Genomic DNA, 23,518 nt, shown 5'->3' with positions numbered 1-23,518 from the left:
GGGAGAGAGGTGAAGTGCATACTACGCAATGCATATCACTGGTTTGACTTTAACGGTGAAGAAAAACATTTCATTTCTCGCCTTTGAGTATATTACCGTGTTCTCTGTAATGTTCGCAAAGTGTGAAGTCGACCAATCCGGAAAAAAGTATGATAAAATACTGCCTAAACCGGGCCTGTAGTCGGCCGATAATAAATAAACAAATATACTACGACATTACACACATCGCCATCTAGCCCCAAAGTAAGCGTAGCTTGTGTTATGGGTACTAAGATGACTGATCAATATTTTAATGAATAATATACATAAATACTTATAATACAGACACTGAAATACATTCATGTTCATCACACAAACATTTTTTCAGCTGTGGGAATCGAACCCACGGCCTTAGACACAGAAAGCAGGGTCACTGCCCACTGCTCCAATCGACCGTCACAATGTAAAAATGGGTCGGTAATGATGATACCGGAGAAACAAATCCACACGGCTAAATTTGAGGTCAAAAGTTGTACTTAATACCCACGCGAAACCGGGGCTCGACAGCCAGTTAAATACATGAAAATAATAATAGCGAAATCTGAGCGAAAGATATTAAAATCCGCATAAAATTAAACCTCTTAATCAGGAAATAATTAATCCAGTTAATTAAATTTATTGAAGCGAACATTCAATGAATTACTTTTCAATCCAAAATTTACGTAGCAGACGCCGCGCAGCAGAAATCAAACAAAAATGGCGTCCGTAAAATTATTTTTGGATATTACATCAATCTCTTTTATACTTTTACTGAGTCTTGTAAGTATGGGGTGGGTATATATTTATTATTTATTTTACACCACCACCCAGTGAGGAATATAAAGGAAGTTTAGAGAGAAACACGGAGTGAAGTAGAATACAAATATCTGCCACGCAACCTTAGGATTAAGTCAAAATGAGGAAAATACTTCCACCCTCCGCTTGCGGGGCTTTTGAATGCCCAAGCAACCGGTGGTCAGGGCTCCAGAGTGAGAAACCTCCTCACAATACGCGCCGTTTCAAGGACTACTGCCTTCTGTATCCGAACCTTGATCCAACAACCAAACGAAAGCTTCTTGAGATGTTGGTCGACGCTTTTCGCGAGAAGACCATTGACTGAAACGACTATCGCAACAACAACGGTCGACTCAACATTCCACATGGCGGTAATCTCGTGAGCAAGGTCCAAGTATTTAGATACTTTTTCCTTTTCAGCTTTCACCAGATTATCGTCATGTGGAATAGTTATGTCAACAATTATTGCACGGCGCAATGATCGATCGACTAGCACTATATCAGGTCTATTAGCTGTAATATACCTGTCAGTGATAATCGTTCGATCCCAGTAGAGCAATGCACTGCTATTTTCAAGAACTGACGCTGGGTCGTACCTATAAGGCCAAACCGAAGAGCAAGTTGTTGATGAACTATCCTGGCTACTTGATTATGTCTGTGCAAGTATTCGCCGTTGGCAAGATGAGAACACCCGGAAACTATATGCCTGAGGGACTCCCCAGGACGATGACACGCTCGACATATGTCTAGAGTGCCATCTTTCATAATGTGTTTCCTGTAGTTTCTCGTCTTGATGACTTCGTCCATAATTGCACAGACAAAACCCTCGGTTTCCCCAAATAGGTCACCGAACTGTAACCAGGATACAGATGCGATTTGATCTACATCTGGTCCCGACAGGGCCTTGTAAAATCTGCCATGCAACTCCTTACTCTTCCATACCGCCACACGATCTGAGTTGCTAAGTACTTTTGGCTAGCGCCAGTTCTCTTTGCCAAGGAATAGTGGAGTAAGACCCTTATCTACTGCAACGACATCCTTACACATACCCATATTCATTCTAAGAAAATGATCTCTAAGATTGCACACCTCACGATTATGAAGGTTCTTGGCATTCAGAAGACCACGTCCTCCACACTTGCGTGGGATGTACAACCTCATTACAGAGGAACGTGGGTGATGCATACGGTTTAATATTATAATGTGATTTTTCTGTAAGCTTACGTTTTATATAAACTTTGAACTTATTGAGAGACATTCCTAAGATCATTTATTATTATTATTATTATAATAATGCCCCAAACCCTAATTAAGCCCATTCTCACTGTGGGAGGGCAACCGTGCTCTGTAGTGGGCCGGTAGTGGGTTGACATGATGAATGATCTTAGAAATGTCTCTCAATAAGTTCAAAGTTTATATAAAACGTAAGCTTACAGAAAAATCACATTATAATATTAAGGATTACTTAAACGATAAAAAAGCTTGGGTGTGAATTGCTCTAGCTTCATAGCTTAATATAAATTTACTGTAAGATGGTGATAACAAAACAAAAATTTACCCGGCTAAGTTTGTTGCGGGTGCTAAAGAAATATAGATATGGGAGGCCCAGGTATTCAGATATTCACTTCAATACCCACAATGTTCAGGATGGCACTTAGATCTTTCATTAATTAACAGTATTATTGAAGCTAAATACCTAGTTTCTTATATTAAAGTATTCATTTTATAAAAGACATCATTAAAGCCCACCAACCTGCTTTAGAGCAGTGTTGTGGGTCTGTACTCTATAAACCTGACTTCCCAAGGAGTGAAATAAAACAACTGGACTGACTCTAATACTGTATATTAAGCTTCTCTATAATTCATATTACTTGTTACCTTCAAATGACTCTACTACCAGTTCGGAATGCTGTCTTCGGCAGAGAAGACCACTGGCAAGAAACTCTACCGTTGCTCTTTTATTCAATCAATTAAAACAACTTATAAACACAATTACAACATTGTCATATGTAATAACGCTAGGCCCTTTGATACAAGACATATAAGACAGGTCGAACATAACTACTATTATCACTTATAACATCAGGACTTTTGGAACAAGTTGTTTGTATAGAGCAACCTCTGCTACATAAACTGTCGGTATAAAGTTATGCTAGGGCTCCATATATGATACCTAAATAAACCAAAGGATGAGATATACTTATCTGATGCAACATCAAGTACAACCATAGTAAGTACCAACAACTTTTAACAACTTATCTCAACACCATCACCAGTATATACGACTCTTGTTTTGCCACAACAATATTTCCTTAAGTATATCGTTTCCATTATAAATCATCTATTCCCAATTTGTAACGTTCTATCCACAATACTTTACTTAATCTCCTTTTCTCAATTCATTACTTTAAATCCGTCCTAACTTTTTCTTTGCCGCCAATCTAACTTGTCAAACTCGCGTCTCCCGCCATAGATCCTATACTTTTATTTGACAGTCTAATAAAGTCCATTATTCTATTTTCAATACATTATCAATGAGTATACAAACTATGATTTGTTGATATATTTAATATAATCATCGGGTTTATCATAGATAAAGTGCTGTAATTCCCTATTTCCTAACACGGCCATTCTGACAAGTACTTCGTTCTCGAAGTACATAGGGTTATTCTTTTTAGGTATATGTATTGTATCATAAGTCTTTAGGTTCAAAGAACATCCTTATAAGTACATCATCTTATGTACACCTCTATAACATTAGTTCAAATGGTATATAAGCATAAAAAATCATCAAATCAGTTACATTCTGTATACACTTTTATCAATAAACTGTAAACAATATTTTATCCAAAGATAGGCATAATCATAACATTTTATAATTAAAGTGAAAGAGACCAAAAACATTTTCATTAAAATTCCACACCATTTAACATATTACAACAATATAATACTTCTAATAAAGTAAAATGATTAATTTTCAACAATGTAAATCAAAAATACTCATTTTCATTTATCTTGTACATTTTAACATGTACAATCACAATCCAAATATTTCCATCTCAATATAAATCTCAAAAAAATTTATCCTTTTGCCTCCAGTCCAACTTTATCAAAATATCCACACAGTTAATTGTATTTCCCATCAATTCTGTCATTGACATTGTTAGTCTCATTTAGTCACAGATGCAATCGGTACAGTCTAATAGTCAAACCAATATATACCAAAACACCAACACCCACTGGTGATATCAACAACATCATCACTCTCAAGTGATATCAATAACATCATCACCCACTGGTGATATCAACAACATCATCACTCTCAAGTGATATCAATAACATCATCACCCACTGGTGATATCAATAACATCATCACTCTCAAGTGATATCAATAACATCATCACCCACTGGTGATATTCATATTTTTTTCCACTGTCCAAGTCAAGTAATATATAAGATAAATATAAATAAATTAATATAAAAACGCTAAGATGGAATTATTTCTATTAGTTTACACCTTTTTTTTTTTTTATCATCTCATCATAAAAGCCAAGGTATATTCAATGTTTGTTCAATTGTTATTTCTATTCAATGTTTTATTTCAATCTAAACATCAATTAAACCACCTGTTTAACAGAATCATTTATCATACAAGGACTATTAAAATTTCAAATAGAAATTGAAAATTTAAACAACTGTAGACCTAAGTATAATATAATTATTTATAATGCAACTAATATATTTTCCTTTGCAGCAGCAACATTAATTTAGTTTATATTTGTATTTATTCTTAGATAATTTTAAGAACTTCTCTAACCATCATACTGAAAGATTACTAACCTAACCCATAACATTTAAGCTGACTCCCAATTATTTTCTTCGCACAATCCAACATAGACACTAAACTATTTCATTTAGCTATTCAGTAGTAATTTTCCCTATATATATATTGTTCTGATACATAATCATATTCTATTCTATTCTACCAACAAAAATTTTTTTTTTTTTGTTTTATTTTATGTGTATTCTTTTATATGTTCTGAATAATTTACATAATCCCTCCTATCTCGGCTTTCCTGACAAGTACTTCGTTCTCGAAGTACATAGAAAAGTTCCTAAATAAAAGTTAACAGCTCGGCTAACCTGACTAGTTGCTCAATATAAACTTGAAATCTTGTATGTAATAAATAAGAATCAAAAGAAAAATCTATTACACATTCCGTTCGGCTAACCTGACCAGTTAAATTATTTTAACCTGGACAGTCTAATAAAATAAAACTTAGCACAAATTCCATTTGGCTAACCTGATTAATTAAATAAAACTTGATAATTCAAATTAATCAAACTTATCACACATTCTGTTTGGCTAACTTGACTAGTTGGTTTATAACAAACAAAACAAATATAAATCAAATCTATTTTTGACTCCAAGTAAAAAAGAGCCACTAGGCCATACCAGTTTCAAATAATAAGTACTATCTTTGCAAAGTAGAAACAACAAAAATAAAAAATAAAAATATCACATCAATTGGTTCTCCGGACCACATATCCTTATATAGAATTTCAACAAGCATGGTGCTTTGTCTCCAGAGTGTTTATGTTTCAGCACATAGCAGCAAAAAGTTGAGGCATCATCAAAAACATCAAATTCTTTATTATGTCCACATTTGACGGGATGGTTCTAAAAAAAGTAAATCTGCATTAGAGAAAGGCATAAACTGGACATGAATAGGATCCAACTTCTGATGCTAAAAAAATATAGATATGGGAGGCCCAGGTATTCAGATATTCACTTCAATACCCACAATGTTCAGGATGGCACTTAGATCTTTCATTAATTAACAGTATTATTGAAGCTAAATACCTAGTTTCTTATATTAAAGTATTCATTTTATAAAAGACATCATTAAAGCCCACCAACCTGCTTTAGAGCAATGTTGTGGGTCTGTACTCTATAAACCTGACTTCCCAAGGAGTGAAATAAAACAACTGGACTGACTCTAATACTGTATATTAAGCTTCTCTATAATTCATATTACTTGTTACCTTCAAATGACTCTACTACCAGTTCGGAATGCTGTCTTCGGCAGAGAAGACCACTGGCAAGAAACTCTACCGTTGCTCTTTTATTCAATCAATTAAAACAACTTATAAACACAATTACAACATTGTCATATGTAATAACGCTAGGCCCTTTGATACAAGACATATAAGACAGGTCGAACATAACTACTATTATCACTTATAACATCAGGACTTTTGGAACAAGTTGTTTGTATAGAGCAACCTCTGCTACATAAACTGTCGGTATAAAGTTATGCTAGGGCTCCATATATGATACCTAAATAAACCAAAGGATGAGATATACTTATCTGATGCAACATCAAGTACAACCATAGTAAGTACCAACAACTTTTAACAACTTATCTCAACACCATCACCAGTATATACGACTCTTGTTTTGCCACAACAATATTTCCTTAATTATATCGTTTCCATTATAAATCATCTATTCCCAATTTGTAACGTTCTATCCACAATACTTTACTTAATCTCCTTTTCTCAATTCATTACTTTAAATCCGTCCTAACTTTTTCTTTGCCGCCAATCTAACTTGTCAAACTCGCGTCTCCCGCCATAGATCCTATACTTTTATTTGACAGTCTAATAAAGTCCATTATTCTATTTTCAATACATTATCAATGAGTATACAAACTATGATTTGTTGATATATTTAATATAATCATCGGGTTTATCATAGATAAAGTGCTGTAATTCCCTATTTCCTAACACGGGCTCTTCTTAGACCAGGGCGCGTTTGGAACCCTCGTAGCTTTAGGTTTAAGTTGGCGAACGAAGTTATCACCATCCACTTACAATTATGTAAACATATATGTATGAACGCTTCATAAGTGCCTTTGATAGGTCTAAATAAATAAAGAAATTTTGAATTTGAATGCAAATAATTATCAATGATACGCTAACATGCTTCAACGGTGAAGCAAAACATCGTAAGGAAACCAGTATTGCTGAGAGTTCTACATTATGATCTCCAACTGGCGCAGTGGGCAGCGACCCTGCTTTCTGAGTCCAAGGCCGTGGGTTCGATTCCCACACCTGGAAAATGCTTATGTGATGAACATGAATGTTTTTCAGTGTTTGGGTGTTTATCTGTATATTATAAGTATTTATATGTATTATATTCACAAGAATATTCATCAGCTATCTTAGTACCCGTAACACAAGCTGCGCTTACTTTGGCGATGTGTGTATTGTAGTAAAAAAAAAAAAAGGCGTGTGAAGTTAACCAATCCGCGCTTGACCAGCACGGTAGACTACGGCTTATAACATTCTCATTGTGGGAGACAAGTGCCCAGCAGTGGGCCCAGCAGTGGGCCCACTGCTGGGCACCACCACCATAAAGCGTTTATAATGTTTTAAATTCCAGAGACAACAGAAAACCGAAGCAGACAGACGTGATTCTTCGAACGTTCTGTCTTTATTGACCAAGAAGTTCCATCATCATAAGCAACCCGTTATTGTCATACTTGGTAATGATGCTGTACTCAAAACTGACCGAAGTCATGTGAACAAAGCTTTATCACCGGAAGATAGTGATGGGAGCGGAACTGTTCATCAGTTACATCATTTGTTGGGACATGATCAGGTATATAATTTACAAACCCAACCGCGGCTTGTTTCAGTTTGCAAAACGATAGAGTATTAAGTTGATGTGTATGTGTATCTGTGTGTGTGTCTGTGTCATCGTAGCTCGCGAATGGTTGAACACATTTTAACAGGTTTTTATTTGTTTAAAAGCTGAATTAGTTTAGAGTGTTGAAAATCGGTCCAAGATGGCCGCTGTGGCCATAAAATGGCAGATTTAATTGACGAGTAAAGTGGATTGATTACTGGTACCTGGGACTTAACGAATGATTTTTAATTTAGCTTTTTAGTGCGTGCCTAGTTTGTGTTGGGAGTTTTCGGATTGAAATTTAATTTAAAGAAGCGTAATGAATAACGTATTTTCAAAAAAGGAGGAGGTTCTCAATTCGGTTGTATTTCTCTTTAATGTATAAATATGTATTATTTTAATTTGATTACTAAAACAAAGGATATAGTGAGTCAAATGTAAAATATAGTGTCTATTTATCATAGTTAAATCACTGTATTATCTGATACTTATTGGACAAGCCTTGCAATCCCGATTTGCGTCAGCGTCTTGGTCACCCTGAACCTGGGTGATCATCCAAACGACGTGAATGCTTTGTTAATATATTAGGTAACTTTGTTAATATACTAGGCCTAAGACTTCTCATTTGTGGAAGGAGACACGTGTCCAGTAGTAGGCGCGTATAGCGTTAATAATGATTTTCTTTTTTATATTAATAAATAACTGGTGTATTGCTCCATTCTTAAATCCATCTGGCTCTATGGTATCCAGGTATGGAGTACCTGCAAATCTAACATTCTGTCCATTCAAAGAGCCCAAAATAGAAACCTCAGAACGATTGCAAATGCTGCCTGGTTTACACGCAACACTGAGATCCATCATTACTTAGGAGTGCCAACAGTAATCGATGAAATTAATAGCCCAATCCAATGGCAGATAGCCTACTGACTGTGGAAAGAACCAGTCGTCTGAAGCGGGCAGATGTGCTCGATACTGTACAGACTTGAGGACACTGGCCCTCATAACTGTCAAAGTCAATAAGAACTTCAAAAAATCTACTTATAGTTTGTCGGCTGATTGTAGATAACAAAAAAACAAAAATATATTTACAGTCGAACATCGACATCGTCTTGGATCTATTCGATATACAGTAACTCTACGCCTGCTCTAAGCAATCCATATTAATATTATTAATGCGAAAATATTTGTTTGTTTATCTTCCTTCACGCCCTAACTAAGCAACCATTCAGCTTGATATTTGGCATAGAGTTAGTTAAAATGACGGGGAGTAAAATAGGCTTGTTATCCCAGGATAACAAACGGTTCCCAATAATCGCGGACGAGGATAAAGATAAACACCCAGACACTGAAAAACATTCATGTTTCTCACACAAACATATTCAAGTATTGGGAATCGAACCCACAGCCATGGACTCAGTAAGCATAGTCGCTGCCCACTGCGCCAATTGATTTATACTATTAGTTCACAAAACTATCAGTTTAATTTTCTTATTCCTTTTTTTGTTTTGAACGTGAATATGTCAACCGAAACATTACCTAATTGGCTTTAGAGGGAGATTATTTACTGTATCTGAAACTAATCTGTGAATCGCTAATAGTTTTGAGTAAACCACTGCCATAGTTTCACTGAAAGAAATCAGATACAGACCTAACATCACATGCAATATTAAAATCAACTGGCTTTTGTCACTTTATTAGGTACGCGCCGCGTAAGTGTCGGTCTTTTATCTTCAATATGGATGTCATAAGTATTGAATTAGTTTATATGTGCTTCTTACGATTTAATCTATTTCAAAATTCAAAATTCATTTATTTCAAGTAGGCCTAATATAAGCACTTTTGAAACGTCAAGTCTGTCTGTTTGTAGTGACTCTACCACCGGCTCGGAAGGCAGATTCTACCGAGAAGAAGCCGGCAAGAAACTCAGCAGTTGCTCTTTTCCAACATCAACAATTTGCATTTTAACATTCATTTTTCTATCTTGTGAGAGCTGAAAGCGGAGCCGGATGCTTCCAAGCAACCTTGTCATTAAAAAATTCATCAATTGTATAGTAACCTCGCTGTAATAAATGTGTTTTAACAAATTCTTTAAACTTGTGCATTGGCAGGTCCAAAATCACCTTAGGAATCATATTATAAAAGCGTATACTCAATCCCACAAATGATCCCTGTACCTTACGCAGACGATATGCAGATGACACTAATTTATGACCATTTCTTGTAAGTCGACTGTTTATGTCCACTTTTTGTTTATAAAGACTAATATGTTGTCTTACAAATACTATATTGTTATAAATATATTGTGAAGCTACAGTAAGTATGCCTATTTCTTTAAACTTCTCACGGAGGGATTCGCGTGTTCGTAAGTTTATATATTGACCGTACAGCTCTTTTCTGCAATATAAATATAGTTTCGATATCAGCTGCTTTACCCCATAACAAGATTCCATAGGACATAACACTATTTACATGGTTTATGAAGTATACTTACGCACCGATCAATAAATTATACATTGGATATAGTATACATTGGAGAGATTAACTAGGTCAATGCTATACTACCAAAAAAATCACTTTGCAGAGTCCAGAATTTCTGCTCAAAACCTTTAGTTATCACTTTAGGCTATCTAATGCCGGGCCGTTTAAAATTGAGTTCACAAAAATAAAATTTATTTTGCTGCACGAAAATTCAGCGTATCCAAAACGTGTCCCACTCGTTAGGTAAATATTTTCGAAATCAACATTCATTGGGTATGGGCGTCGTAATTAAAAACGTTTTCAAACTGTCCGGCAGTAATCAGTTGGAGCTCTCATGATTGAAGTGACGGTTAAAGCTAACTATTCAAAAAAAGAACCAGTTTGTAATTCCGTCCGTACATTTCTTTGACGGCCGATTGGCGCAGTGCACGGCGATCCTGCTTTCTGAGTCCCAAAGCCGTGGATTCGATTCCCACAACTGCACAATGTTTGTGTGATGAATATAAATGTTTTTCAGTGACTGGGTGTTTATCTTTATGTTATATGTATTTATGTAGGTATATGTTATATAATTCTTAGGTTATCTTAGTACCCATAACACAAGCTACGCCTACTTTAGGACTAGATGGCGATGTGTGTATTGTCGTAGTATATTTATTTATTTATATCTGGTAGTTTCCACGTATTTGTTAGTAAGCTTCGGCCGTGGCTAGTTACTACCCTATCGATAAAGACGTGTCACTATGCGATTGTCTATCCGACATCCCAACCCTCTTTTAGATGCGGCTTCTTTTTACTCACCCAACCTTAGCGCCACACTCAACAAGAGGAGGCCTGACATATAATACTCGACCCTGACTTCTTCTTTTTAAATTTTGTATTAACATCTCGGATAAAATATTTTGTTCAATTTACTATTTTTGTATTCATGCCTAAGAATAAAGTGAAACAACACAAAAAGAGTACAACGAAACCGTTTCATCGAGATGAGGAAAAGAGACAGCGGTTCAAAGTTCAGAGGGAGAAAAAAGAGAAGGTATCGCAAAAAGAAGACAGAGATGACTTACGGTCACCCATCGTGAAAAAACTGCTGAGAATCTCAAATAGGTAACATCCTGATGAATTCATTATTATTACTGTATAAAGACAGGGTCAGAAAAAGAGCACCAGCCTATGGTGCTAAAATGTAAAAGGAGCACCAAGCGGCCGCATAATATAACCTTGTTTTGCTGTCTTGACATTATATTTTAATGGAATAGATTAAGCGATCCCTGATTTCCCAGTGGCTATTTTCGATTAGGTGCCCGTTCTGACCAGGTTGAGTCGTATTTTCTGGATTGCTAAAATACGGAATAGATTATTCATGATCCGCAGTAGTTCATGACTATTCTCAGAGATGGTGCTAATGTATTTTTGGATCACAATAGTGTAAATTCGAGTGTGGTGACTTGCATTCCAGTACGTACACTCAATGACTGTCACAAAAAGCTATGCTACTATGCTACAGGGTTAAATTGACGGTTGACGGCCGATTGGCTCAGTTTGTAGCGATCCTGCTTTCTGAGTCCAAGCCGTGGGCTCGATTCCCACAGCTGGAAAATTTTTGTGAGATTAACGTGAACATTTTTCAGTGTCTGGGTTTTTATGTGCATATTATAAGTATTTATGTATACCTATTATTCATAAAAAAATATTCATCAGTCATCTTAGTACCCATAACATGGGGCTAGATGGCGATATTGTAGTAATATATTTATTTTATTTGAAAATAAATTAAAATATTAAAGGTTATGTAACATCGGCAACAGTGCGCGAATCACGACTCGCTCGCTCGCGGCGGTTGGGTTCGCACAGTGTAACGTCAATTTACATAAATAACATGGTTATTAATTTTTTGTATGAAATTAATTATTACTGAATTTTGTTATAAGTTTTAAGATAGGAACTACAAGGCCGCGAGCTTTCTGGTATTGTGTATTTAGCCGTGTATATTACATACCTCACAGAAATAGGAACAAACAGAAATCGTGAACTCGACTAACATTAAAGTATCATAAACCACTCCACTTTAGAAGAGTGTTTCCCGAAAAGTCATTGCATTGACAGTAACTATTTTTCCTCTAATATTCTAAACGTTAACCATAATATGGGGAAAATGAAAATGTTTGTTAGCTAGCAATATTACGCGGGTGTGAGGCGATACGTGCGCCGGGCATTTTCGATTTTTTCGGACTATTTATTCATTTATTCATTATTGCACAATGCACTGCATGTAATAATTAATGGTTTGAATGAAGGTTGGAATGAAGGGTTCTGTATTTTCTTAATTCTGTGACATACATATTCATTACAATAAAGATATTCCAAAATTTCTCTCTAACAGTCTACGATGCGAAGCAAAAGACGAATGCGAAGATAAATGCAGTAACAAATTCTTGGGGAAACTGAAAATTAAATGTAAAGTGAAGTGCAATTACAAATACGACTGTGAATCAGAAGAAAAAGAAGAAGAAAAGGAAGAAAAGGATCCGTGTGATGACAGCAATGGCTCTTGCAACTCTGAGGAGACAGGGATAAGCACAAAAGGTGTAACTTGGGTCACCTGGGTTACTAAAAAGCCGAAGTGTAAACGATGCTAGATAAATATAATGTGAATTAAAAATCGTAAAATAGCTATTGATGTTTTATTTAGAAGTCAATTGCGACCTCGTCTAACTACCTATGATAAGTTTCCTCTTAGATCAGAATCAAAACTGATATTTAAATTAGTTAGAACATATTTTAGATTAAGAGAATAAATATCTGTATATAACTAATGGAGCGACATAGTCACATTATGTGACTAACCTATTTAAATAAAAAGAAAAAAAAAAAAGTTTTCTATAAAAAAAAAACTTCTGCCGTCTCCTACACTAAAAGCCTCTCAACCGTCTATCTTCCTCAATTTTTAAATCGATTGAATATTTTCTGAGTTTAGCGCGTTCTAAAAATTAAACTTTTATGCCCTGTATAACCCCTTTGGCGATGGAAAATTTGTAAATCCTGAAAATGTATACCGAAATTTCTACCAATTTTCATCGATATAACTTGAAAAAGACCGGACTTTTATATTAACTTTCATTAACTTAGGAGCGGGAATTGAAAAAGTTATTTAACCTATGCCTTCCTTGCCAAGAAGGTGATTATGGATAAACTCTTCTTTTCTTTTCTTTCTTTCTCTGGACTTGTCTCAGCACTTGGTCGGCCGGAACCTTCCGTTGTACGTAGTGCCACTGGTAAGGCTCAACGCTGGGTCACTCCAGCCAGCCGAGCTCACTCCAGAAGCTTAGCAGGCCGCTCAGGTCGCCAATTGCTTCAGGGAGTGATGCTGGGGAGCCAAGGTATGCTGTGCGTTGCTCTGCTACTCATACATCGGAGCAATACGTGAGTCGGTGTTTCATCTGCCTCCATGCATGCTCTGCACCGGGGACTGTCGATTATACCTAAAATGAAAAGGTGTTTGTTTAGTTGACAATGCCCTGTTATCATGCTTACTTACGTCTTTAGTTTGTCCGACTTAGTTTTAGCAGTTTGGTTGTTAGTCGTGTGTTAAGGTTTGGAAAGGCCTCCTTTGTATGTTTACACTCATTTTCGTTTATCCATAGCTCTGAGTGTGAGGATTGCGTCTGTTTATGTAGCCATGTTTTATATTCACTGAAAGGTATTGGTATGATCGGTTCCGGTCCTACCACTTTCAGTGATGTAATGAAGATAAACTCTATGAAGGCCTTCAGTCCAACACCGGGACTGGACTGGACTGGACTGGTATAGGCTATTGAAGATTTTTTTTTAAATAAATAAATAAATATACTACGACAATACACTCATCGCCATCTAGCCACAAAGTAAGCGTAGCTTGTGTTATGGGTATTAAGATGACTGATGAATATTTTTATGAATAATATACATAAATACTTATAATATACAGATAAACACCCAGACACTGGAAAACATTCATGTTCAGCACACAAACATGTTCCAGTTGTGGGAATCGAACCCACGGCCATGGACTCAGAAAGCAGGATCGCTGCCCACTGCACCAGTCGGCCGTCAAGATTGAAGTTTTAAGAAGAAGAAGAAGTCTTTATTGCACCTACAAATACAAAGCCAGGTTAACAAAAAAAAACGATAATACAAAACATATGCACGGTTGCCTGGAAGAAATCACTATAAGTGATAAGGCCGCCTTTGTTACACAAATTAAAATGACTTGTAACTTTGTTCCCTTTTTTTTGTTCTTCTCTTGTGTGCAATAAAGTATCTTTGATTGATTGATTGATTGAAAGGCGGCCTTATCGCTTGAAGTGATCTCCTCCAGACAAACTTTGATTGAAGAGATATATGACATATACAATATATATAAAACGGGATAGTGCAATACCCAGACGGTGCAAATTAAATACATTACATATACAATACATACTAATACTACATATATATATTTTATTAGGTTTTATTTATTTTATTAACACTATCTAGACCATTTTGACGCATTTTGTCGACCTCCCTGGCGCAGCGGTGAGCGCTGAGGTTTTAATTCCCGGCAGGGGAGATTTGGAAATTTATTTTTTTCAAATTTTCTATGGTCTGGTCTGATTGTAGACTTCGGCTAAGTTACCACTCTAGCGAAAAAAACGTGCCGCTAAGCGATTTAGCGTTCCGGTATGAAGTCGCGTAGTAGCCGATTAGGGGTGTGGATATATAGCCCTACTCCCTAACAGGTTAGCCCGCTACCATCTTAGACTGAACCATCACTTACTACCTGATGAGATTGCAGTAAAGGGCTAACTTGTAGTGTATGAAAAAATACATATAATTTTTCTTCTTTTAATATAGTTGTATTCATAATAAATTAACGCATTTTTTTAATACTCTATTTTTGAAACATATTTTACACTAAAAAGTATTGTTCTTATCTATTGTTTACGTTACATCACTAGATAAAAAAAAATTGCTGATCACGTCTTCGGCAGTGAATCTGTGTCCAGTGGATGAGACCAATTTTTATTAACTTATTTTAATATGTTCTATATTTAATTGTTCTCATTGAATTAATATGTTACTATCGTAACTTATTACGTAAGCTACGGTGTTGAAGGATTGTGTGACGCCATCTTTATTATCGAAAATGAGAAACGGCGTCACAGAAACGTCAATTTATAGACATTTAGATGACAACGAAATATGACAAACAAACCCTAACCTCACCGAACAGCACAAGTTAATGAAAACTAAGAATAAGTTTAATGACATTTATTTTTAATAACGGGTATTAACTCCATTAGCTTCAATCACACATGTAAGCTATTATATAAGTTACCAGAGAAACCCGATAAAATTATTACATAAGTTACGGTATTGGAATATTGTGTGAAGCCATCTTTATGATCGAAAACTAGATACGTCAATTTATAGACATATTTTTAGATGACAACGAAATATGACACACAAACCCTAACCTCACCAAAACATAACATGAAATGAAAATCATGTTACTACTATAGTTTTGATGAGAATAGAAAGATTTAGAGTTTATTTTATGTTCAGTGTTTACACAATTTAATAATAAGAACAAAACATTTTACTTATCATAAACACGAAAAAAAACTACACGTTTTACTAGTTATTACTAATTAATGCAAAAGCATTGCCAACTCGATTAGTTTAAAGGATAATAATAATGGATTCATCACCAGAGGCGAGTTGTTTATTATATTTACAGTACTTTAGATAGATTGATAATCTGGTGTTGCAATAAAAGCGTAAAAAAATAGACATAAAATTACCGCCATGTTTTTTTTGCTTAATGTTAGCCCTAGACTGCATCTCCCCTGGCACCAGGCTAACCTGTTATATTAAACCTTATACCCCTAATCGGCACGCGACGTCGTAGCGGAACGCTACATCGCAACGTAGGGTGGTAACTAGCGACGGTTGAAGCCAAGACAACACCAGAGTAAATTCAGAAATTCAGATCGGGACCTCCCACTTAAAACTACAGCGCTCATAACTGCAACAGGGAGGTCGTCACAATTTCTGCCGCTAAGCAGTATTGTTGCGATGCTGTGTTCCGGTCTAAAGGGTGTGGTTATCGTTGTATTACCAGGCACATGAGGGTTAACACCTACGCCTTAGGTTGAGAGACACAGGGCGGAAAGTTGCTTGACGTGTTTATTGCATACTTACCAGGAAACCATCAGCACCTAGCGTGGGCAGGAGACAATTATATCCCCGGGGAAAAAATATAAATTTATCATCTCTCACAGCTGTATCAACTCTCAGAGCACTGGCGCACAAGTTGATATAATATCCAAATAATATATGTGTATTAATAAACGGGGGTAAACTTCTCCTATTCCATGTTCCAGTGATTTAGCTGGTGGGCACGTTAGTTATATCAAGGGGATATAATCGGGGGATATCATTTTTATCTCCCGCCCGTGCTAGCCCTGCTGGTGGGCAAAGCGATGATAGCCCAGTGGGTAGGACTTCGACTTCACTTTCGAGAGGGCGAGTTCGAATCCCAGCACGCACCTCTAACTTAGTTATTTGCAAGCAATTAAAATATCACTTGCTTCAACGGTGAAGGAAAAATCCTGAGGAAACCTGCTGGCTTGAGAATTCCTTATAATGTTCTCAACGGTGTGTGGAGTCCACCAATCCGCACTGGGCCAGCGTGGTGGACAAAGGCCTTAACCGCTTCTTATTGGTAAACGTTTGATATGATGATTGTGTGATATTTAATTAAATATTTTAGACTTATTATAAGGGGGAGAGATGTTGCGGGTATTATTACTATAATCATATAAGGTTAATCAATAAATGATCCAGTCATCTTCTAATAATGGTTTTGTGATGATCAGGTGGGCCATCTACTGATTCCGTCAGTTATTTCTTGTTGTTAGAAGTTTGACATGTTAAACTTTAAATTAAATATTATTTATTAGTATTGCTCAGTGTCCCGTGTGTTGGCGTTAGATCAGAATACAGTCGTCACCACGAGAAGGGCTTCTTTCCGCGGGTGTCGTATGAGGCGAGTAAACGGGCAGCAGCGTCCTCTGTTGTACAAGTAACATCTACTGCGATCACCAAGTCAGCCCAGCGTGGTCATTAACCCAAGCCCCATTGGGAAAGCCATTTTATTCCAGCAATGGGCTATCATCGTCGTAAGGCGGTCAAATTACCATTGTTTTATAGGATACTAGCTGTTGCCCGCCGACTTCGTCTGCGTTTGATTTTGTTCTTTGATGTGGCATTAAATTTAGTTGTAGAAAAAAAAATTAAAGTATTCAGTATCGCTAAGCTTCAAATGAGGGGTTTGCTGCGGTCCGCTTAGGCTTCTGTCCTCTATCTCCAACCACAGTTTGGGCAAAATTAAACACATTTTATAACCTCTATAGTACAAAAATAATTATTTAAATCGGTTATAATTTTGAGTTAAAGAGTTATGGTGTAAAATCGTCAAACACTCATCCCCTCTCCCAAAGGAACCGGGCTTTATGTCAGGATAAAAAGTATCCCATATTACTTGTAACACTTCCAAGAATATGTATACAAAGCTTCATGAGGATCGGTTAAGTAGTTTTTGCGTAAAAGCGTAACAAACAAACTTACATTGACATAATAATATTAATAAGGATAAGGATACTTGTACTTCGGTGCTGAGGAACTGTTCGATCTCGTTTCCTCTTCACGATTTTACCATCGCACCGGAAAACACAGGGCGGGTTATCATCTCCATGTTGTTAATATCCCAAAAACTCGCACACAGCGATTTGAATCTTTTCTTATATGCATGGCTGGGATTTGGAACGTCCTTCCTAGTTCTGTGTTTTCTGGATATGTTTAAGACAAGAGTGAATAGGCATCTTCCAGGCAAGAGGGTCCTATCTCAGGCCAGAAATACACTTTTTATTTCTTTGGTTACTAAGTATTCTTTATTAATAAACCAACCAAAAATATATTTTTCTAGGGAAATAATTATTACAAACTAAAATTAATATTTACAAAAAAAAATTGTACACTTTCCATCATGTGAGATTGTGGTCAAGCGCTAGTAAAAAAAAAAAAAAAGACTGCTAAAGGGGCTCTTAATAGATATACAGTAGCTATAATAAATCCTTTAATTAACCATTTCTTCCGTTTTCAGGATAACCAAAACAAAGAAATGCGTTAGTCGAACGACTCTGTAAGTAATGTTTTATTTACCCAACTTTAATGTTTTCGCAGGGTTCTTTTTATGAGTGGTTTACAAAAAAACACCCACGAAGTATGGTGGTGTCTTCAGACAACGCCCTTCAACGTCCAATTTTGGGGTGCCCCAAGTCCCAAGCTCTCTTCGCTTGGTCTGTTCTCTGTGACTGACTGTTTTCTAAGTCGAGGTATTGACAGTTGTAATTTCAACTTTATTTATAGTTCAAAAAGCACAGTAGCTGTCGTCGTTAAAGGTAAATACGCATGAAAAAACTCGCGTGACTACATGAGAAACGGAATGACGCTTGCCGTTTGACAACTGTCAAAAACAAAATGGCCGCAAACACGCTTTGCGTTCCGTTTTACTCGTTAGTCACATGATTTTGACATATCACAGGACCTAACTTTATAAAATTGCGTACGCAAAATTTTGTGGAATTTTATGTTATCGTAATTATTTCAAACTAGCTGCAACTTCGTCTGCACCAAATCGGTTATTACCGGAAAACAGAAATAAAATGACATTTTCTAAAAATGAATCCTAGCTAGATCGATTTATCGCCCCCGAAACCCCCTTTATACTAAATTTCATGAAAACAGTTGGAGACGATTCCGAGATTCCAATTATATATATACATATACAAGAATTGCTCGTTTAAAGATATAAGATTGCAAACGAGTAGTTTTAAAGGTTGAAGCTGAACTCCTACGACACCCCTAAACTAAAAACATAATTTAAATCGAGTGCTGGATATCTATAGCCATCCACTGTATCTATAGCCATCCCCATTGGATCAATATCCCCTTTCTATCCCGTTAAGTTCACGAAAATAACAGTGTTTAATATTTTTAGCAGGTCGAAGCGAAACTGAACAATTCAATACTAATTTCAATTGCTATTTTGCAGACATATATCCAAAATTTAACAGCAAAGTGGGTACTGGGTACTGGCCTACAATATCATTACCATAATATTCTAGTTGTGATTATTGTTGGGTTAGCTTTGACAACAAAGCGTGCATGCATGCCATGCGGCCGTGCCTGCATTGTTTCTATTCGGGTTCAACGTTTTGGAAATTTCCAGATAAATCATTTCGACCGTCGGACACCTTTGTAAATCACGGCTAAATTTGCGCTACGTTTGCAAACACAGCTATTCTCGTGTACCTACCTATGTCGTTTTTATGTTGCATGAACTTAGTATGTCACTGAATTATAATTTAACGAGTAATTGTTTTAGTTCAATTTCTAAACGACTTCAAAAGAAGATTTTTAATTAGATTTTCTGTGTGTGTATCTGTATACCTATTATACGTATTTATGTATATTATTAAGAAAAATATTCACCAGCGATCTTAGTTTAAAATAAGCTAGATCGCAATGTGTGTACTGTCGATATATATTCATTTATTATTTATTTCCTTCACCGTTGAAGCGAGTGATAGTTTATCACTAAGGCACAACGCACACACTTGGAGATCGAACTGGGCCCCAATGCAGGCCAAAATTCCAAGCTACTATCACCGTTTTTTTAAGGGCCTTATTTAGCTCAGCATAGCACCGGCATAATATTAATATTCAGTATTTTGTTAAACTTTAACTAAGATCCCCGTTCAAATGCCAGAGCGTAATAAAATTATATTAATATAATAATAAATATACTACGACACATACTGTACACACATCGCCATCTAGCCCCAAAGTAAGCGTAACTTGTGTTGTGGATACTAAGATGACTGATGAATATTTTTATGAATATAATACACATATACTTATAATAACAAAAAAAAAAAAAAAAAAAAAGCAGGGTCGCGCCAGTCGGCCGTCAAATAGTATAACACTGAATAAGTATTCCAACGTTACGCCACAATCATTAGCTTCTTTTAAATTTTTATAATTTTTTATTAGTGTTTTTACCTACACTTGGAGGAATTATCAATTTTTATTAATTTAAAATGCATATAAAAATTTTCGGAACCGACAGGATTTGAACCTGCGACTCTCGGGCAATCGCGGCCTGAGCGCTTTCACCAATTAAGCTACGGCACTCCCACCGTCGCTGCCGAAAATTAGTATATGCCTTTCAAATCAGTCTTATAGCGACTGTAGCGTCATCTAGTAGGAAACGTTGCAGTTTCGATCTACTTTTTCAAAGGTCCATATAATAAATAATAAGCTTCTTTTAACATATAATTTTGTAATTTCTAGGATGATGACATCTCCTCCATGTGCAACCTTGAATTTGAGCTTAACAAGTATCTAGAAAAAGAAGGGAGCACGGCATATAATGTATATCCAGGGGTTGAGATGATTGACTATGACTTCACTGCCGAGAGGCAGAACTTATATTCAACAAAGTAAGTATTGATTCCCTTTTTTATATCGACTTTCTTGAGAGAATAGTGCAGTGGTTTCCCCTTGCTTTCCGCACCAGACGTTTTAGGAGTCTTTTTCAACCCCAAGCCCGCTGTAGCCTCTTCCAAACGGGGATCCGGGTGGGTGTATGGATATACAGCCAATGCTTGCTCGCTTTTTTTCAGAAGGCAGGATGGATTTTTAGCCGGTAGAAGTCCGACACAATCCATGTCCATGAGGATTTTCCCCTCTTAATTATAAATAAATAATAGAATAACAAAAAAAAGCAAATAAGCTTAATTTTCATGATTAGGTAGCGACCAATAAAAACCACGAATCGATGTGTTCTCACTTTCCTATCGACCAATAAAAATGCATCCTTATATTGCAAACAAACAAAAAAAAACAATATGCATACATTTATATACACAGTGATTTTTTTTGAGTCGAACATTCAATGCCCTTTTTAATCTATCCAATCTACAGTAATTCTGAGCAATATTCAAAATAATTAAAGTTTACTTTACACTGACTAGTGATAAGAAATAAATATTATTACAGTATTAAGAAATTCAGAAGCCGCTGATCAAATTATGTACAATTTTTTTTTTATGGAAACTTTTTTTGAATCGCTGCTATTCGTTACGTTAAAGAAACAAACACATAAATGTAAAGGATTTAGTCGGCGAGATAGACGGCCTCCCTTTAATTTCCGGCCGGGGCAATTCGGGAATTCATAATTTCTGAATTTCTGTGACAAAGGCTCCACGCATGCCAAATTTCATCCAAATCCGTTCAGCATTTTTTGCGTGATTGAGTAACAAACATCCACGTTTTCACATTTATAATATTAGTAGTTAACTTCATTAAATAAAAGGAAAAAATGTACGGAATTTTAATTTGAATATTAAAAGGTCGCTATACAAAATACAAAGTAACGAACTAGCAAATTAAAAAAAAATCTGAGCGACCTTTTAAAATTTGAATTTTTAATTGAAACCTTCAGGAATTAATTTTTTTTTAGGTCTATAAAAATATACCGTAACAAGAAAAAAACCGCGACCTTTTAATAATTTTTTTTGAGCTGTCTCCAAAGGACAGCCACCGTCGACAACAGACAACATCGAAAACCGATATTTTTTGACGTGAGACTAAAAAAAAAATTAGTCTGTTTTTTGCGCCACCCTAATATGTATATATATATTTAATTCCACTACAAGTTAGCCCTTGATTGCAATCTCACCCGGTGGTAAGTGATTATGCAGTCTAAGATGGTAGCAGGCTAACCTGTTAGAAAGTATGGTGGTCATACCCCTAATTGATATCTACGCGACATCGCACGGGAACACTAAATCGCTTAACGGCACGTCTTTGTCAGTAGGGTGGTAACTAGCCACGGCCCAACCTCCTACCAGACCAGACCAGCTAAAATTCAGAAATTATAAATTCCCGAATTCACAGCGCTCACCGTTGCGCCAGGGAGGTCGTCTACTTTCCAAAAGTTTTACTGCTGCCTTGTGTGAATTGTGGATTTTATTTCTACTGCATGGCACGACAACGCGCCGCTAACACTCGATATAGAATGCTTCTTATACACCAAACTAGAATTAAAATGTTTATTATTTCTTGCCAATGAATAGTAGACAATGGACGCATTAGCTGGGTCAATATTGTAAGACGAAAAAAAGTCACACCGTGTATATATATATATATATACACGGTGACTTTTTTTTTTATGAATGCTTTAGTATGCGAAAATAAACTAGGTCGCGCGGCCGGCAGCCCGCGCCGGCGCAGCGAAGTTCCCACCGCGATCGTCGCCTACGCGCCGGGCGCTGGAGTGCAGTCCAAACCTTCCTATCATTAGACTTTTTATGTGCGCACCTTCCTTCATATTGTTATTTCGTGATGTCCTCAATTTTTGCTGTGTAATGTGCTCTTGTTATATTTAAATTTTATACTTCTGATTTTAAAGTCTTGGTGCGTGTTAATTCAATCAAACCTAACGCACCCCCCAAAATCCCTATCCCTATCCCTACTAATATTATAAATGTCAATGTAAGTTTGTTTGTTACGCTTTCACGAAAAAACTACTTAACCGATCCTCATGAAACTTTGTACACATATTCTTGGAATTGTTAGAAGTAATATAGCATACTTTTTATCCCGACATTAAGCTCGGTTCCTTTGGGAGAGGGGATGAGTATTTGACGATTTTACACCATAACTCCGAAAAATTATAACCGAATTAAATAATTATTTTTGTACTATAGAGGTTATAATATGTGTTTAATTTTGCCCAAACTGTGGTTGGAGATAGAGGACAGAACTCCTCAGCGGACAGCAGCAAATCCCGCATTTAAGACTTAGCGATACTGAATACTTAATTTTTTTTTAGATCTACAACTAAATTTAATGCCACATCAAAAAACAAAATCAAACGCAGACGAAGTCGCGGGTAACAGCTAGTTGTTTAAATAAAATAAAGCAAAATCTAGCCCGGCGAAGCGGGCTGGGTACGCTAGTTGCTTATAAACAGAGAAACACTTCGCAGTTCAAGCAAGGAACACGTAACGTACCGCCCTGTAATGGACACAGGGCGGTACGTTACGTAACCTGTGGCGTAGGTGTTAAGCCTCATCTACCTGTAACTACATAAATCAATCATCAGACTAAAAACGTGCTCTCGATAAGTACTTTCGAATAGTACTAAAACACGCGTGATTTCTATATTTTGTGTCATTGATTTAACTGTGAACGTCAAGACTAAAAATTTTGCAGGGCATCAACAAAATCCTGGGCACCACGCCGTCTGACATCGATAAGTATTCGCGTATCGTATTCCCGGTCTGCTTCGTTTGCTTCAATCTTATGTACTGGATCATATACCTCCACGTATCAGATGTGGTTGCAGACGACCTGGTACTACTTGGCGAGGAAAATTAA

At 36.3% G+C, this 23,518-nt stretch overlaps 1 protein-coding gene across 1 annotated transcript; it reads left to right on the top strand.

Annotated features, from left to right (window-relative positions):
• The first annotated feature begins 729 nt into the window (after positions 1-729).
• LOC120636765 lies at positions 730-23,518 on the top strand. Its single transcript, XM_039908328.1, has 7 exons — positions 730-798; positions 7,262-7,480; positions 10,923-11,092; positions 12,369-12,610; positions 13,686-13,789; positions 20,426-20,574; positions 23,338-23,518. Exons 1-7 carry the CDS (start codon positions 736-738, stop codon positions 23,516-23,518), a joined length of 1,128 nt encoding a protein of 375 aa, XP_039764262.1. The 5' UTR covers positions 730-735.

Source organism: Pararge aegeria (genome assembly GCF_905163445.1).
Source record: "Pararge aegeria chromosome W unlocalized genomic scaffold, ilParAegt1.1 SUPER_W_unloc_1, whole genome shotgun sequence".
Taxonomy (NCBI): Eukaryota; Metazoa; Arthropoda; class Insecta; order Lepidoptera; family Nymphalidae; genus Pararge; species Pararge aegeria.
Note: the sequence above shows the minus strand (reverse complement) of the source record. Positions and strands in the feature narration are given on the sequence as shown.